At 41.3% G+C, this 17,648-nt stretch overlaps 1 protein-coding gene and 1 long non-coding RNA gene across 2 annotated transcripts in view; both read left to right on the plus strand.

Moving 5' to 3' along the window:
- The window catches only part of LOC125902144 (uncharacterized), a 41,815-nt gene extending 24,978 nt beyond the window's left edge, over positions 1 to 16,837 (plus strand). The window contains exon 2 of the long non-coding RNA XR_007451060.1: positions 16,147 to 16,837. This is a non-coding gene — a long non-coding RNA (uncharacterized LOC125902144). The remainder of the gene's footprint in view (positions 1 to 16,146) is intronic.
- rgs18 (regulator of G protein signaling 18) lies at positions 8,702 to 16,837 on the plus strand. The gene is made up of 5 exons (XM_049598289.1): positions 8,702 to 8,931; positions 9,436 to 9,540; positions 9,753 to 9,814; positions 11,884 to 12,050; positions 14,462 to 16,837. Exons 1-5 carry the CDS (start codon positions 8,810 to 8,812, stop codon positions 14,714 to 14,716), a joined length of 711 nt encoding a protein of 236 aa, XP_049454246.1. The 5' UTR covers positions 8,702 to 8,809; the 3' UTR covers positions 14,717 to 16,837.
- Positions 16,838 to 17,648: the final 811 nt, after the last annotated feature.

Raw genomic sequence — 17,648 nt, forward strand, 5'->3', positions numbered from 1 at the left:
TTTTCAGAGGGATCTATCTATGCACTCTTATTTGCACACAGCCTGTGAGATTGTCAATATAACATTCTGGACAGATTGGAGAAAAATAGCATTAATATTTATCACAGGTTTAACATTATATCTCGATGTGGCTCTCGTTGCTTTTGTCTCTGTTGTCTCTGGATGTGCCTGCTGCTCCCTCGTTCTCAGCTTTCTGTGTTCCCACTGTTAATACATGTATTGATTTGATGTGTTAGCGATACACTGGCTGTGCCCGTTGTGGAACTAGAGGGTTTCTGATGGAATATACATTCAGCATCCACCTGTGTAACTCAGCTTGTCACCTTTCATTATATATATATATAAACTAATAGTGTTAGCAGATAGTCCACCCCTATAGATACATGTATGTGATTTGAATTAAAAATAACAGGGATAAAATCACTTATATAATTTATAACATACTATATAATTCATGTCACAATGCCTAGTTCCATCTGTCCACTGACTCCGTAACAGTTTGCACATGTGATTTGCTAATGTAGCCAAGGAGCTTCAATTAACCCCAGGCCTCACATGGCCTGCTCATGCCTCCATTTAATTGGACTCATGTTTGAAACCAGTTAAGCCCAGTAATACCCATCAGGTTACATATTATATGTTACTTTTTGTTTTGCATTCGCTGCACAAGCAACCCAGCAGGAGTCATTAGTGTGGCAAAACCATCTGCACAAACTGCAAGACCGAAGCTGAGAAGCACCTCAAGTGGGTACTGCGTGGTGGGCAAATGTTGTTCCTTTGCACAGCCATGATACGGAGTTTTACTTGTGCAAGCAGTCAGAATTGAAATCTCGGCTAGGAGTGGGAGGGCATTGCAGATGAAGTTTTATTTACAATTTAGATTTCCACTCTAGTTGACTGTACGCCAACTCATGTTCAGCCCACAAGGTAACCAAGTGAATTCTCACTCATGGGCCATCTTTGTCACAACAGCCCTGCTTGCTTCATCTCATTAGGGGCCCACCAGCTCAGACGCCAGACTAAGATATTGGCTTTGTGTACATTTACATTTATATGTTTCATATGTGTGATGCAGTTGAGATTACGTGTATATGAGCTGTGTTTCAGGTGGTGGAGGGGATGGTAGATGACAAGCAGCAGACCATTGTTGGAGACAAAAACAGAACAGGTCGGGACATGTCCAGCCTTGTTTGTAGCGACAAAGTCAAATATTTCTTAACGTGAGTTTGGGACATTTCCTGCTGTGTTTGTAGCAACCAAACTGGGTATTTTTCAACAAAATTTTGAGACCTGTCCAGCTGTCTTTGTTGTAATAAAACTAGAGTTTTTTTCACGAGAGATTGGGACATTTCCAAGCACGTCCGTGGCAACAAAAGCAGGTATTGTTTAACGAGAGTTCAGGACATTTCCAGCCGTATCTGTAGTGACAAAAGTGTTATTTTTTTGACAAAAGTTTGGGACATGTCCAGCCATCTTTGTAGCATTAAAACCAGGTATTTTTTTTAACAGGAGTTCAGGACATGTCCAGCCTTGTTTGTAGCGACTGCACTGAGTGTTTTTTAACACAGCTTTTTGCAGTAATAAAACCAGGTATTTTTTAAATGAGAGATCGGGATATTTTCAACTGTGTTTGTTGTAACAAAGGCAGGTAACAAGAGTTTGAGACATTTCCAGCTTAATTTGTATGAACAAAAGATGTTACTTTTGGACAAAAGTTTGGGACTTGTTTATGTAGCATTAAAACCAGGAATTTTTCTAACAAGAGTTTGGGACATTTTCAGCCATGTTTGTAGCTGCACAACAAGGTTTGGTTTTTTTCCAACAAGAGTTTGGGACATATCCAGCGATTTTTGCAGCGACAAAGGCAGGTATTTTTTTAACGTGAGTTTGGGACATTTCCAACTGTGTTTGTAGCGACAAAACCGGGTATATTTTTAACAAAATTATTGGGACCTGTCTGGCCATCTTTCTAACTATAAAACCAGGTATGTTCTTAATGAGAGATTGGGACATTTACAGCTGTGTTTGTGGCAACAAAAGCAGTTATTTTTTTAACGAAAGTTTAAGACATTTTCAGCCACATTTGTGGCGGCAAAAGTGGGTATTTTTTAATAAGAGTCCGGGACATGTCCAGCCTTGTTTGTAGTGACTGAAGCGAGTATTGTTAAAGAGAAGTTTGCGATCTGTCCAGCCGTCTTTGTAGTGACAAACCCAGGAATTTTTTTTAATATGAGTTTGGAGCATGTCCAGCTATGTTTGTAGCAACAAAAAGAGGCATTTTTTAACGTGAGTTCAGATCTTGTGTTCAGGCTACGATAGTAGCTTGCAGTGTACGTTCAAGCAATGTAGGGTGGAGGGGCCAGTTTGAATGTTGTGTTTTAAGACATCAACGGACAATGCCCGCATACTATAGATTTAAGGATACAAGAAGATTGTGGTTGGTTGTTGGGTAGAGGGGAAAAGACTGATTTCAGTTCTGTGATGGCCCAGGACACAATCTCTAGTCTTCTATATAAAGGTCAGATGTGATTCATGCCCATCTACCATTAAAGGCACACTGTTTTCTGAATATTTACACCAGACGTAAATCATGAGGTGCAGAATGCCCCTCTCACCCAGACCTTAACCACACCAACCTCATACCCACATCATATTTATCCCCAGACCTAACCATAAAAACATTTTTAACCTCTTACAGTGGCTCAACACGCCCAGCCTGTTTGGTCCATGACACACTTTCACCCATAATAACGACGCAGTCTAAAATAACGCTTGAGTGAACGGTGAATTGACACATCCAGGCTGACATACATTTCTTGAGTCAAAACTTTTTTTCTTTTTAAATCATTCAATAAATGAACGAGTGGATAAAATACTTTTGATATCAAAAATGGGATAGAAGCTTATAATAATTCAAAGCTGATGTCATTAAATAGAATATCTAATGTGGCAAATGATGAACGGAAATAGAAGACGTTCTTCATTCATCCATCCCGGTTTGACATACTGTACCCTCTCGGGAAAGATCAAGGCCTTATCGATGCCCAGCCTCTCCGCTCAGCATCCAAATGCCTTTCTCTTCATCACACTTGCAGTGTCCCATTTTTAGATGAAAGCAATCCCACCGAGGCGTATTGTTCATTTGGCATTTGAATGCATGAAGGCAAATGGAATATTGCAAATTATTTTGAAGAAATTTCAAACCTTAACTTTGTTTTTGTGTTTGTGTTTTTTTTCTGTGTGTGTGTGTGTGTGTGTCATGCTCACTCCCTGGAGTCTGTATCTTTTTTTTTCTTTTGTGCAGACTTGCCAGGCAGGCAGACTAGACCTACGTGAACAGATGTTTACAGACAGGAAGTAACAACACCCTCCTTCCCCCTTAACTCGCGTCAGCAGTTTCAACTCTATCACTTCCCCTTTCACCAAAAAACATCCAAAACAAAATAATAAAGACATATTTGCATATTATCGTTACCTACAGATGTACAGTTGTGTTTAGTGATGCCATAATACAGGAACAAACAATGGGGACCGTTGTGCGCACTGTGCACACAGTTAACCAGACACCATGTGATTTCCTATTAGTGTAACTGACAATATTTAATGCTTAGTTCAGTGGCACTTCAGACAAACTGTTTATCCCTGAGCTAAATTGCTTTTAGACAAACCTCTTCTCTGGCAATAAATGCAGAAGCACAGCTGTTTTTCCTTCAGTCTTTGCTAACAATGTATAATCGCATTGCACGCAGAACCAAACACAGGGCTCGGTGCTGGTAGTTACATAATTAAAACTGTAAATGGGAATATTATTTCAAAATGATCAAATAACACAATGCTAATCTTTTGTGCCCAGCTGGCGGGAGAACCTCCTTGGCTCTGTGTGTGTGTATTGATTTTCTTGGTTCTCTCATCTGGTATGTTGACAAGAGGCAAATACATACCGTGAAGCTAAATGACTGCTATTTAATTTGGTTTTAGTGATTCAGCAGCCCGCTGTTTACCTGAAGGGAAAGGATACTGCAGCTTCAGTTTATCGGCCCACTGGGCTGTAGCTGCACACATGCCTGTGCAGAACAGAATTTGTCTCTTTTAATCAATGGGTGTTGTTTCTAATGTGGAGGAAGGCTTGCTAGCCTGAAGTTACATGAGTGTATGACAAGTACAGAGACTTTTCACCTTGCTGTGCTCTTTTGACTTTGACTGCTGGACTGTGCAGCTAGGTTGCTAGCTGAGTAGTGACCTGTGCACTAATTGTGTGTGTGCAGTGTGCCTGTGCTGCGGGTGTGTGACAGCTCAAAACTTAACAGGAACTAAGTTCTTTCCACAGTTTACCTCCAGACCCTTATTTCCTTTTCTCTCGTCTGCATAGTTCATGAATTGCACTCACAAAGTTTAACACATGGCCAAAAACTTTAATCAAGTCGACTCATTTTCAACTTGTGTGTTGCACCACTGTGGGTTCATTTGCATCTATTTACCTCCATTACGTCTTGATATTTACTTTATATGATTTTGCTTCGCTTTGAAATTTGCACAAATTAAATCCCGGCCTCCTCTGCCACTTCTAATTTGTTGCTGTTTACCTTTGGTGTGACATTCTCTGTGATATGGTGACAGTTGGGAATCTAATACTTCGAAACCAACTTGCCAGGAAGAGGACAAAATCCATCAACAAGCGACAATGGCTGGTCATCAAGAGCAACGTTACAGCCGAGATTCTTCTTCTTCTTGATCTTGGGGTTTTGATATTTACTCCCAACAACGTTTGCTGCAAAGCCAGTTGTAATTGTACTGTTGCTAGGTCAGACAAGATTGACAGAAACAAACATGGCAATGCTGGTTCTGGGTACCACAGTGTGTATTAGATAGCCTCAAGAAGTAGACGCGAGGACTGCAGTGTGTGATAGAAGGATACATTCACAATGGGATGTTAGACATTGTTTACATATCCAGATAAATAACATCAAAAAAGGCAGCTTACTTAAAGGCAGCTCGCTTATGTTGTGTTCATACCACGTGCAAATAAAACAATTGGCGCAAGTGAATTACATGTAAATATAACGTAAAGATACAATTAGATGCAAATTCCCATCGGCGGTGCAATGGATGCGATGTAAATGACATGAAATACGCAAATCAAGTGGCATGAATTAAGCTAGTATTGCAATTTAGAAAATTCTGAACTTCAACGATCAATTCACTCTGCTATAGCCAATCAGCATTGAGATCCTCCAGAGACGTATGATGCTGAGGATATACAGGCAGAAGTTTATTAATCAATTCACTGATTTTACCCACGTATTATGGAAGTTTTTCACGCATATTGAGCAAGTAAACACAAAATATTCTAGTGTTCAGACTTGTGACTAATGTGATGTAAAAATTCACATCGTGTTTGGTGTGAACACAACTTTACAGAGATAATATAAACAAATAAATATTAGCCTTGATCTTTTGTGGCTAACGATTGTTCATGTTATCGTAAAATTATGTCAGCAACCAACCTTTTTGTACTTTTTCCAAATTTTGTGAACGTTACCACAGAAATATGAAGCAAACCTGGCTGATGTTGGTGATCTGGTCAAATATCCAGCAGGTGGTTTTAGAACATAAAGCTCGTCACATGTTCCAACAGTCGTCGTGTAGTGAAGTCCGCTGGTCAAGTCAAAATGGCCGAAGACGGCGGGTTCACTTGTTGCTGCAAGTGCTTCGTCCCCGCCGAACCCTCCGTTTCTGTCCTCACGGTATCACATTCTGCGCAATCACTCCCAGGTAAGGAAACATTTTAGCATGCTCCTTCCACCACCATAAAACCTCAAAAGATCCTCATGGGGTGTCTTGAACTCAACATGGGCTGCCACCTCATCTTTTACCCGCGTATTTTAACTCATTACGCAGTCGGGAATCAGTGGGTATCTGACTCGGTGCAGGACTCTGGTACATGTTAACGATAAGCAAAACACACATTTTTGAGCTGAGGTGAACTTTGATGAAGATCTATACATTAAAGATCTAGTGGTGAAATAGCAGATTGCAACAAATTTAAAGAACAAGGGTTGTAAAAAAGAGAGTGGTCCTATATAAAGCTTGGTTTTTCGGTTCTGGGCTACTGTAGAGACACAGTGGACTCCATCAAAGAGGACCTGCTCCATATGTAGATATAAACATCTCTTTCTGTAGTAAGGAAACACAACAATTCTTAGTTTCAGGTGATTATACACTAATGAAAACATAGTTATCCATTCATTCATTCATTCATTTATTCATCTATCTTCTAACCGCTTCATCCTCTTGAGGGTCGCGGGGGGGCTGGAGCCTATCCCAGCTGACATCGGACGAGAGGCAGGGTACACCCTGGACAGGTTGCCAGACTATCGCAGGGCTATAGTTATTCATATTATATTCAATTTCTGCCAATACACCCCCTTAAATCCTGCACACTGGACCTTTGAGCTAACCATGACTTTTTCATTATGGTACACCTGCTGTTTTTCTGTCAGCACTTTATTCATTGGTTGTCAGACCTAAATAAACACTGTCAAGACCCTCTGCTGGTATCCTCAAAGACAGTTTCAGTCTCTCTCTAACAGAGACATTACATTTGTCTCCATCTCCCCACAACGCATATATTCCCTTTTGCTTTCCACTGTGTCACCGTGAGTTTGTCTTTCTCCATTAAGGCTCTGATGCTGTGGAAAGAGCTAAGCCTGGACTCTGTGCAGACACTTTTTATTATTCATTACATTTCATTCTTTCCATCTCTGCAGTGTCTGTCCTTGCTGGTGGTGCAGGCGGAATCACAGAATAAGCCTGATCTGTCTCATAATGCCCAGGATCCACACTTAAAGACCACGTTTATCAGCAAGCTTGATTCATTAAATAGTGTCAATCATATAATACCACTGCAGCAAGGAGCGTGTATAAACACCACTGAATAGGTTTTGTTTCAGCACCAAAATTAGTGCATGTATACAGGTTTTTTTAAACACAAGAAAAAAATAAGTGAAAAACTGTACACAGGTCTGCAACAGATAAATATGTCTGTCTGTTTGTATTTATTTATTCCATGTGTGTCATATTTGATGTTACGGACAGGCCAGAAAACAGGTTAGTAAACAGTAGAAAGCAGCATGGAGGCCAGTGAAAATGTTACTGAGGTTACTTCTTTTTTATATGACTTACTTATTCAGTCTCTTTCTCAAACTCCATCCCGTTCCCAGCTTGTCAAATACCGCTGCTTTGTCAGTGATCTCAGCACCTTTTGCGGTGATATGACACACTGTTAGGAGGCGACAGTTTGTAACCCCACCAGGTGGCGTCAGGTTTTAATGCCGCCTGCAACTAGACTGTAAAGACTGTATGCATTTAACGAGCAGAAACTGTGCATTTCCTGTGAAAATGGAAGTGCATTTTGAAGTGTATATTCATACGCTTTCCAGAGCATCAACAACAGGCGTAGGAGGGTACCTAGTGCGTTGTATTTAGTGGCGATATTTTGACAAGTTGGGATACAAATGCATTGCAAACTTGGTGCCGACTAAACAAACAATGTTCAAGCGACACACTTTGACACAAAGGAAGGGCAAAGAGGCTAAAATTAGCGCGTCATCATGGCTGTCGTCTTTTCATCATGTCTGTGGTGGCTGTGGAGTTCGAGTGGGTCGTCCACAAATTGGAAGATTGGCGGTAAGATCCCCGGCTCCTCCAGTCTGCATGTCGAAGTATCCTTGGGCAAAATACTGAAGCCCAGATTGCTCCCAGTGGCTGTTCCATCAGTGTGTGAGTGCATGTGAATGCTTACTGAGTAGCAGGTGGCACCTTGTATGGTAGCCTCAGCCACCAGTGTGTGAATGTGTGTGAATGGGTGAATGTGGCGTAGTGTAAAAGCGCTTTGAGTGGTCGGAAGACTGGGAAGGCACTTTTTTTATGCAGTTTATTTACTATTTATGTCATCACTGCCGATCAGAGCCAATCAGAGCTGGAGCTGATATATCCCCATGACTATTGCAGAGTCATTTGACGTGCGAGTGACTGCTGATTGTAATCTTTCCTATTAAATACAAAAGGTGCAAATGTTAGTGGGTGTTAGTGGGTTTAATTTCCTGTCTTCTGGTGAATTTTCCTGCATCAATTAAAGCTGCAGTAGGTAGAAAGCCTGAAAACAGTTGATTTTTGAGTCTCTATTTTACCTGGTGCACTGTTCGACATTGCCGCTTACGCTCCCCTTCTGCCAATGGCACGGGAACACGCATATACAGTAGAACAGCCAATAGGAACGCAGTGGTCTGAACTGAACATTATGCTTAGAGGATATTATAAAATGTTTACTCAATTATACCAAAACAGTGTTGCTTACTGGAGCTTTAATGAAGGAAATGTCTTTAATTTTGTCAAAAGAAAAGTTCTCTGCCACTTTCATGTTTTCATTAGGGGAGACAAATATACATGTTCAAAATATTGCTGCAACCCCCCCCCCCCCCCCTCCCCCTACTGTACAAGTGTAAGATATTAACTCAAACAAAAACAAACCAAAAAATCTGTGAATGAGCGTAAACCAGCTGTCTTTTTGAAATTTCTAAGTAAAAAGTTGACAGGATGTTGAACCCAAGGGGGGTTTCTATATCACTGATGGAGCTGTTAGCAGTAAGTGGTCACAACCATTACAGGAAGTAGAGCAAAAGCTATGGGAAATGAAACGCGAGCAGGGTTTATAAAAGACGAGGTGGTTCGTCGGGTGATAGGTTAAAAAAAAAAATCAGAGAGCTATTTGTGGCCTGTCGCTTCGCAAACCAGCCACAGAAAGAACAGCATGGAGACGCTTCTTTTTCTATTTCCTCAATTCAACTACATGGCCCCAAAGGAGGAAGCGTATTTCAAAATGCTTGGTCCAGAGGACTTGCATGCACCAAAGATGAAGGACGATACTAGCAGGTTGGTGTGTGAAACTTGGTTGTTTTGGGGTGTTTACTTGATTTGGGAATGAGTCATTTCACAGTGTGTTTTAGTAAATGTTAGTGAATGTCAGAAATGTGAGTAGTGCCACTTTTATCATGAGAAAAGAGCTGAAGCAGCAGTTTGTTTCTGTATAAAAAAAATACCTTATGTTTCTCAGTAGCAGCATAACACCATTATAATAGATAGTTTTGTGATGTATTTTTTTAATATAACTTTGAATGTCACTACAGCTGACATCATATACGCTGACTTTCAATAGCTGATGAGTCTCTTTGTTTAAACACGTGCAAGCGAAGTTTGTCTCGCAAGTTGTGTTGGACCACAAAGACATTGTGTAATTTACAACATGTCTTGTAAGCCACTTTAGAACTGTGTCTGTGAGCAGTAATTCTCTGATAAGCTGCTGATTTGGTGAACCGTGCCACAGTTGCACGTACAGACAGTTTGTGGAAGTTGATGTATTTTCTCCTCTGTTTGCAGACAGAAAGACAAGGAGAGGAAGAGCCGACTAAGCCTTTTTCTCACCAAGTCAGGCTCTCATGAAAACGTCAGTCCCCATAAAAAGACAAATACGACACCCAGCAAGTGAGGCAAAACCCATTAATTTCATATACGTGCGTTGTTGTGTTTGACAAGCATTATTCATTTTTAACCTCGCTTTCCAGCACCCTCCATGACTCATTGCACACATACAGAAACATGGCATTTAGACGTGTCACAAGAATCCAAAACATTTCTCGCAGCATCGTTAGGCGAGACTTGACCATGTCTCTGTTTTTTTTTGGGTTTTTTTGCAGCATCACAGCAGAGGCAGCTTTGCAATGGAGCGACTCCTTTGAAGAACTGCTGAAGCACTCAGGTCAGATTAATACCCAAAACTTCTCAAGAACGTTGAGTCGAAGCGCCGTCCAAAGCAGTTTCTTCTGCTGTCAAACAATTTGCTCCATTTGAATTGTAAACTGTAAAGAAGTGCTGGAGGCAATAAATAGTTAATGGAGAGAGCAGTGAGAGTTTCACTACATCTTTTAATGTTTGTTATAGCACAGATAGCAATACAGAAACTGCAACTTCCTCATGAGCACAGAAGTTGCATTTTAGTACTTCACTGAAACACTGTGTTACACTGTATGTGCTCATTTGGGAATGTTCATACAGTCACTGCTACATTATGAAGACAAGAATACTGTCTATGTATATTTAAGTTTCTACATAATGAAATTATTGGTACAGTAGGGGCATTTTAGAAACTATGGGATGATGAAGTTATGGAGAGTCTATGCCTTACTAAAGGGACATCAAAAATACATATTCCTCTTACCTGTAGTGCTGTTTATCAGTCTAGATTGTTTTGGTGTGAGTTGCCAAGTGTTGGAGATATCAGCCATAGAGATGTCTGCCTTCTCTCCGATATAATGGAACTAGATGGCACTCAGCTTGTGGTGCTCAAAGCGCCAAGAAATACATTTGAAAAACTCAACATCAATGTCTCTTTCCAGAAATCATGACCTGGTTACTCAAGATAATCCACAGACCTTGTTGTGAGCAGTTTCATGTTGCAACTATTTTCTGTCGACCAAATTACAGGACACATGCATCTACTGCTCACTCACCTAGCACCACTGAGCTAGCTATTGTTACAGCTAAGCCAAGGAGGACGCCATTTATGTTTACATCTCATGCAGTCATGAGCACCAGCCTCTCGCCCATGAGCAGATGCACACTTCCTCATGTGCAATGATACATTTGGTGGGTGTAGTTCAGTAGAAAGAAAATAGTTCCTACATGAAACTGCTCACAACAAAGTCTGTGGATTATCTTGAGTAACTGGGTCATGAGTTCTGGAAAGAGACATTGCTGTTGAGTTTTTCAATTATTTTTTTGTCACTAACAGCACACCAGATGTCAGCTTTGGTTAATTTTGCATTTGAAAGCCTGATACTCATTAACCAGTACCTAATCGGCTAATATTTATGAAAACAACAACAACAACAACACAAGACAAAATGATGTGAAATACAAGAGGCCTTTCCTTTCAGTCCGCCACTCCATTGACTCAGTGAGCTTTAGCACCACATTTCAAAGCATGAAAACAGTGCCTATCGTCTCAGCTGGTTAGCTAACCTTAGCCTTGGCCATTCTGGACTGCACACCACCTGGGTCAGGTGGGAGCCAGAGAGCAACGCTGCTCATTCATGACTACTGCTGGTACTGCTATCAGGACGGTGTTGCTGCGGAACCATGGTGGCCCCCCTCTGGTCATCTGGTGAGCAAGCGGCTCAATTTTAACCTGCAAAACCCCTTTAGCTTTGTATGTTAGTACCACTAGCCATGCTAACGCTACTAAGAGTGCTAACAGAGCTAACAATGGTAACACAGGCCAAGTTAACAATGCTAAAGGGAGTTTGTGGCTTCAAATTGAGCTGCTTACTTACCGGGGCAACCTGAGGGGAAACCGGAGGATTGGTACAAAAATTGGTTTCCATAGCAACACTGTTGGGTCAGGACAGCATTACTGGCAGTAATCGCAGAGTGAGCAGCGCTGCTAGTTAGCTCCCACCAGACCCCAGATGTGCATAGTGAAGTAAATTGAAGAGTAGAAAAATGAATCTATTGACTGACATTCATAACCAGTCAAAAATATTCTCTGTGGATTGGTGATCAATGGTTAACTGTTGATATCTATATCTCCAACACTCAGCAGCTCACACCACAACAACCTATTCTGATAAATAGCGCTACAGGTGAGAGGAAAAATCTGCATTTTTGATTTTGGGATGAACTGTCCCTCTAACATATACTGCTACAATAAAATCTGAGCTGTGTTTAGCCCACAGGCTCAGAAAAATACTGATTCTGTTTTGAAGAGTGGCCCATCTTTGTGTTGTGTCACTCTGGTAAACAATGTGTCTCTGTCTGTTTCTTCATCAGATGGGGTGGAAAGCTTCTCTCAGTTCCTCAGGACAGAGTTCAGCGAGGAAAACATTGAATTCTGGTTGGCCTGTGAAGAATACAAGACCATTGATTCTGAGACAAAACTGCTGTCCAAAGCCAAATATATTTATACGGTGTATATTGAATCGGAGGCACCTAAAGAGGTACGGAGTGGCATGTTTATTTTTCATAAACTGCACAGATGTAGCGCTGCATAATGGGCTATAAAGTGGAGCTGTGAGGACTCAACCTCTGCGGTTTAACATTTTCCTTGGCTTTTTGTTTTTTTGTCACTGAGTGCTGTTGGAGGTTTGAAATATTTATGTCACTGTATAAAAATAACAGTGGGCGAATTCTTAAGCACTGCATAGTCATGAGCCTGCAGCAGGTTGACCTTTGTGAACAATCGTTAAGAGCAGCAGCTCACTAAGGTCATGCATCTAGTGCATGCACCGCTGCGAAGCAGTTCGGGTTATTTCTGTGCAAGAGTCGCACATTCAAAGGTTTCCATTCCCCTTGCAAGGATGATGCGACCACCAACCAATATGCTTTCGTGGCCCGCAGCAGATCTGACCGTTAAGAGTTTAGCGTCTGGTTTGAGGTTTTTGACATTCCTCTGCAGAGCTGGAGAGCATGTCACCCACACACTTTCAGTCTAAGATGAATGTCTGTGTAAATATGGAGCATGCTGCACTAACATGAAAGCGTGTACCAGCTCGAGTGATTTGCAGAGAGATCCAAATGTAAATGAATGTAACCTTCAATATTGATGCTGGGGAGCCACTGTTTGAAACACATGAATATTTTTCAGAGCTGTGCTACTGTTGATTATCTTTATTGCTGTGTAAGAAGCTTCGGCGCTGTTAATCTTTTAAAGAAAAACTCCTAAAGACAATTCACAGCCAGTAACTCCCATAACTACCATTGTCCTAATTAGTATTTTTAAACAAACAACTCATTCACAAAAGCCTGCGCCAGATAATTAACATCTATATCCATGGTGATATCCAGGGAGCTGATTTGTATCAGTGATTGATTGTATGAGCTGTAAACTTAAATTAGCTGTAGGTCACTTGGTGCCAACAAAACAGAGAATGTCTCCTTATCAATTCTCAGTCTTATCTATCACCAGAAAAAACAGGGCCATAAATAACACAGATTTTGGCTCTGGTTCAGATGATTCCACCTTTTAAAAAGAAAAACATCAAACCCAAGAATGTCAAGTTGATACTTGTCTCAAGAGAACAAGCACTGAAAAGCATCCTGACAATCTCAAATGAATGAAGTATGCAGTAATGAAATATGAAACTTCATTCTGGATGCCGTGTGTGTGTGTAATCTTTGAAAACATGCAAATGTTGATTTTCTCCGTTTCAAGTACTTACACTGCTCTCACTGTGAACCTCGGGGTTTCCCCCCTTTCTTCTCGTCACCATTTGATGTGTTCTCAACAAATCTACTCGGCCCCATGTGCAACACATGGTCTGTTATCGTGCTGTTCTAACCTTTGTTCAAGCACAAACCCAAAAACCTAAATCATGGATTCAGATCTAAAACAAAAGTGTGCATAATTATCAACACATCCTCGTACTTACAGGAAGCCATAGGTTGTTTTGCCATGACTGTTGGAGAGCAGCAGCCACAGGCACATGAACTGCTGTCACAGTTTTTAACACGTGGTTAACATTGTGAAATGGTTTAGGCAAGTGGTTCCCAACTGATGGGTTGCGGTCCAAAAGCAGGTCATGGGTCCATTCTGAATGGACCGCAAGTGACTCGCAAACATGTCGAATTTGTACAAACACACTTTTTTTTGAAGTACAGTGAATTAACAGCACAAAGCTTTTATTTTGAAGGCAACAAAACTACTTGGTTAGGTTTCGACAATCGATCATGGTGTGGGTTAAAGTAGGTATGTTTGTTTGGCCATTTAAGTGAGGTATGGAAGTTACCTTGTACATGACATTACTTGAAGTGCAGGTCGACCTACATTCTTTCCCATGTTTTTCAAATGAAAACTCAGCCTTCATTAGATAGCAATGATTTAGGTAACAGCTCTGACAACACTCACACACACACACACACACACACAAACACACGCTGACAAGTGCTAGCCTGGACGATTTGAGCTTTGAGGTGGAACATGGTGCTATTAAAATTATAATTACTGTTTCCGTCAAAGGAGTCTGGTGACTGTGGATGGCAGCAGCAGTAAAACGTATTTCAAACTCCTAATTTATGGAGCACCTAAAAAAAAATCAATAGTTTCCTGGGTGAAAGTCCTGTGTTTGTTGGACCCACCTGTCCACCCCGACCTTGTCCCAGACTTTGTTGCGCTTTATACTACATTACCTGACTTCCTCCTTTGCTACAGTCACAATTACTACGACCAATAGGGGACGCTGCCTAACAATAAACGTAAATATGGGTTGTAATAAGCTGCTTGCACAAACGTGTGCAGCCGTTGTCATTGTGAGGGCTGGCATTCCTTCAGTCTAGATTTCCTGTATGCTGTCGATGTGCCACATTATTATCCTGCATGATTTTCATTGCATTATAATTTTCTCTCACTCAGGTCAACATTGACTACAACACCAAGATGGCCATTCAGAAGGTCATAGCACATCCCACAAAGACCTGTTTTGAAGCGGCCCAGATGAAAGTGTACAGCCTGATGAAAAAGGACTCCTACCCCAGGTTCCTCCACTCTGACATTTATATGCGTCTCACCAGGAGGAAAGGCCCGGGGGCAACCATGTTTCGCAGAAGGTCACGCTCCTGTGTGTTCAACGACAGGGGCGAGGCCACCAACGAACCTTCGGCCTGGTAGTGGTAACTGCAAAGTTGCTCACTCTGTGAATGATGATATTATTACACAGGAGATGATCCATGATTAGTAGCACAGTTGTTGAAACTTGATGTTTGGTGCAGAGGCTTATTATCCACAGGTTTGCTTCTGCAGTGAGTGTTATTTTTTTTATAACCACTGATGTCACAGTGGATCATGTCACTCACATATTGTCATGGCAGCTTGCCAGTGGTGAACAATTCAAAGAAATAGTTTGACATTTTGGGAAACAGGCTCATTTGCTTTCTTGCTGAGAGTTCAGTTCGAAGATTGACACCACTCTCATGTTTGTAGATAAATGCAGCTTTGGTCAACTGGTTAGCTTAGCTTAGCATAAAGACTGGAAACAGAGGGAAACAGCTAGCCTGGCTCTGTGCAATGATAAAAGATAATAAAAATCCCCCTATCAGCACCTGTAAAGATAGCTAATTAACATTTTATATCATTTTTGTTCTGTGTAAAAACCTACGAGTGAAAAAACAAACACTGCTGTGTTTTAGAGGATTGTGTGTTGTTATTTGGGGGGATGAAGGATTCCTGTAATGTGTGCAGTAACTTCCTGGGGTCTTGTCGTCAGTGTGAACGGAGACTTCAGGAAGTCACTGTTTAAATAAAGAGCAGTGGTGGGCGGGTTACGCTTAATATTAATTATATATATTATCATCTTCTTCTCCTCGCCTTGGCAATAAACTGAACAAGCATATTTCCCAAGATGTCAAACTGTAAGTACTATACTACACAGCTGGATAACAGCTGACACCTTTACCCTTTCAGCTATATCAACAAGTTAAGAAATGTTATGGGGCCACTACATCAGAGGCACGTGGTCATCTGAAAATAACAGACATCCTCTGGCCAATCAGAACGGAGCATTCTCCGTGGCCATGGTGTAAAACCAGAGTATTCACTTTGCACTTGTGGACCAGTCCATTCATTCTCTTTCAGGGAGGCAAAGCTCAAATCTTGAAGCCGAATTTGAACAAAAGTGCAACAGTTAAGCCCCGTTTCCACCAGACACTTTCAGTATGGTACCTTTGGGACCGAAAGTAACCCTTCAGACATGGTACCTAGACCCTTGCGTTTCCCCCACAAACAGTACTCTTAAATGTGGGCGGGGCTGTTGTCACTCGCTGCTCCATCCAGCACTGGCTGTATTTCCTCCTTTATCAGTCTGCACCTTGTTTGTCGTCCACAGAACGAGGCTGCCCGCTGACATTTTCAGAACAAAATAGTTATAGTTTATAGTTATAGTTAACTAATGTATGTAAAACTCTCCACAGTATGAACAGTGGTTACATGAGCCTCAAAACCAGCCACAACTCAGCCCTGAGCAGAGTGACCGTCCTCTACTGACCAATCAACAGACTGCAGTGTTCACAGCTCCACCTTTTAGTACTAGATCTGTGTGCTAGGTACCCCAACAGAGGGGGGACCAAAAATGTGGACAGTACGGATTGATTCCATTGGCACCATCCACAACTTTTCACAGTGGAAACGGAAAAAAAGTGCACCAAACTGAACCATACCGTACAGGTTGGTGGAAACGGGGCTTTAGAGACTGAATCTGAACTGCAGAGCCTCCACATGATGCTGTCAGTATCCAGCCAGCTGCACAGCCAGCCACACTGAGGCCACTCTCCCGACCTCAGACACAGTACACTTCAGTTGCTTTGTCTTCCGATCCAGCAGTAGCACCTTAAACAACCTTAATACAGCTGATATGGCACACAAGCTAATTTGACCATATCTCATTAAAGTGGATTCATGATTTTTATCCCCCGCGCTGTCCAACCCCCTCCAGACTAACTTGCAGTGAAAGCCTGCAACCACGGCAACTGCAAAGCACCGAAACTTTTTAATGAGGGATACACTATATCTCTCATTTCTGTTATGAATTCAAATGTATCCCATTTTCACACAGACAATGCATTTATCTTATTTGAATACTAATATGACATTATATTAATTATGATTACTGTTTTTCAGTTTGCTACCATCTAATATAATTTATGTATCACTATATATGCTCATATGTGTTGCCTTGCTGTTGTAAAATGTACATACTGAACTCAAATAAACACTTTCTTATAGGAGCAGTTTTAATGAGGCCCTTGGTGTCATTAATTTGTGTGAATGATCACATCCAAGTGTGACAAATGGAGACATAATGTGTGCATATTACACTAGTGGGAAAATTGTGATCATGTGTAGCTCCCCATTCCAAATTGCTGAAAAATTAATAGACCTTATCAACTCCCACCACTCCAGCACAGAATCATTCATGTTACTGTATATGTATGCACAAGCTATACTTCTTGCAAAGACAAATACGCATTAATTGGAAACTGTCTGTGATCCCACTGAGTTCCTCCCAAACTCTTGAGTGTGTATGCAGAGAAATGACAGTAAACACATGAGCACAGCATAAAGCTTCACACACAGAGAGTTGGTTTATCTCATTAACACAGATGTCAGGGTTTCTAGTAGCCTTGAGAGGATAAAGTCCATCTCAGCCCAAATTACTATCATTTTACAAAAAGAAAAAAAAAAGGCATTGAATGCCTCACAGTTCACATTAATTATGCATCTATGTAGACGGCAGCGGCGGCGTGCGCGTGCTGCAGTTCCTGCTGTCCTCGCACACAAATAGTCAGAGAAGAGAGGGGAAAACGTAATGATGTGTTAACAAAGGTAGGAGCTCAGCTGGCCTGCCAAATTCATCAAAGCTTAAGATTAGTTGCCCGCTAAGAATTCTGCTGGCAGATTTCTTGTTTCTTTCCCATTGGTATTTAAATTTGTGACTCAGTCTGCGCTAAAAGCCTCTGAAATCATCCACAAGTTAAAGATGTATTGTGGAGCCGCTGAAGGGAAACAAAAGAGTAAGAAAGCACTTTGCCTGGAGATATGAGGCTTG

Source organism: Epinephelus fuscoguttatus, linkage group LG15, assembly GCF_011397635.1.
Source record: "Epinephelus fuscoguttatus linkage group LG15, E.fuscoguttatus.final_Chr_v1".
NCBI classification, from domain to species: domain Eukaryota; kingdom Metazoa; phylum Chordata; class Actinopteri; order Perciformes; family Serranidae; genus Epinephelus; species Epinephelus fuscoguttatus.

Excerpts from the sequence above, each read along its gene's own strand:
- rgs18 (XM_049598289.1), top strand. The coding sequence starts at position 8,810 with ATGGAGACGCTTCTTTTTCTATTTCCTCAATTCAACTACATGGCCCCA. Across the intron at positions 9,541-9,752 it reads ACAAATACGACACCCAGCAA|CATCACAGCAGAGGCAGCTT; the intron begins GTGAGGCAAAAC and ends GTTTTTTTGCAG. Across the intron at positions 12,051-14,461 it reads AATCGGAGGCACCTAAAGAG|GTCAACATTGACTACAACAC; the intron begins GTACGGAGTGGC and ends TCTCTCACTCAG.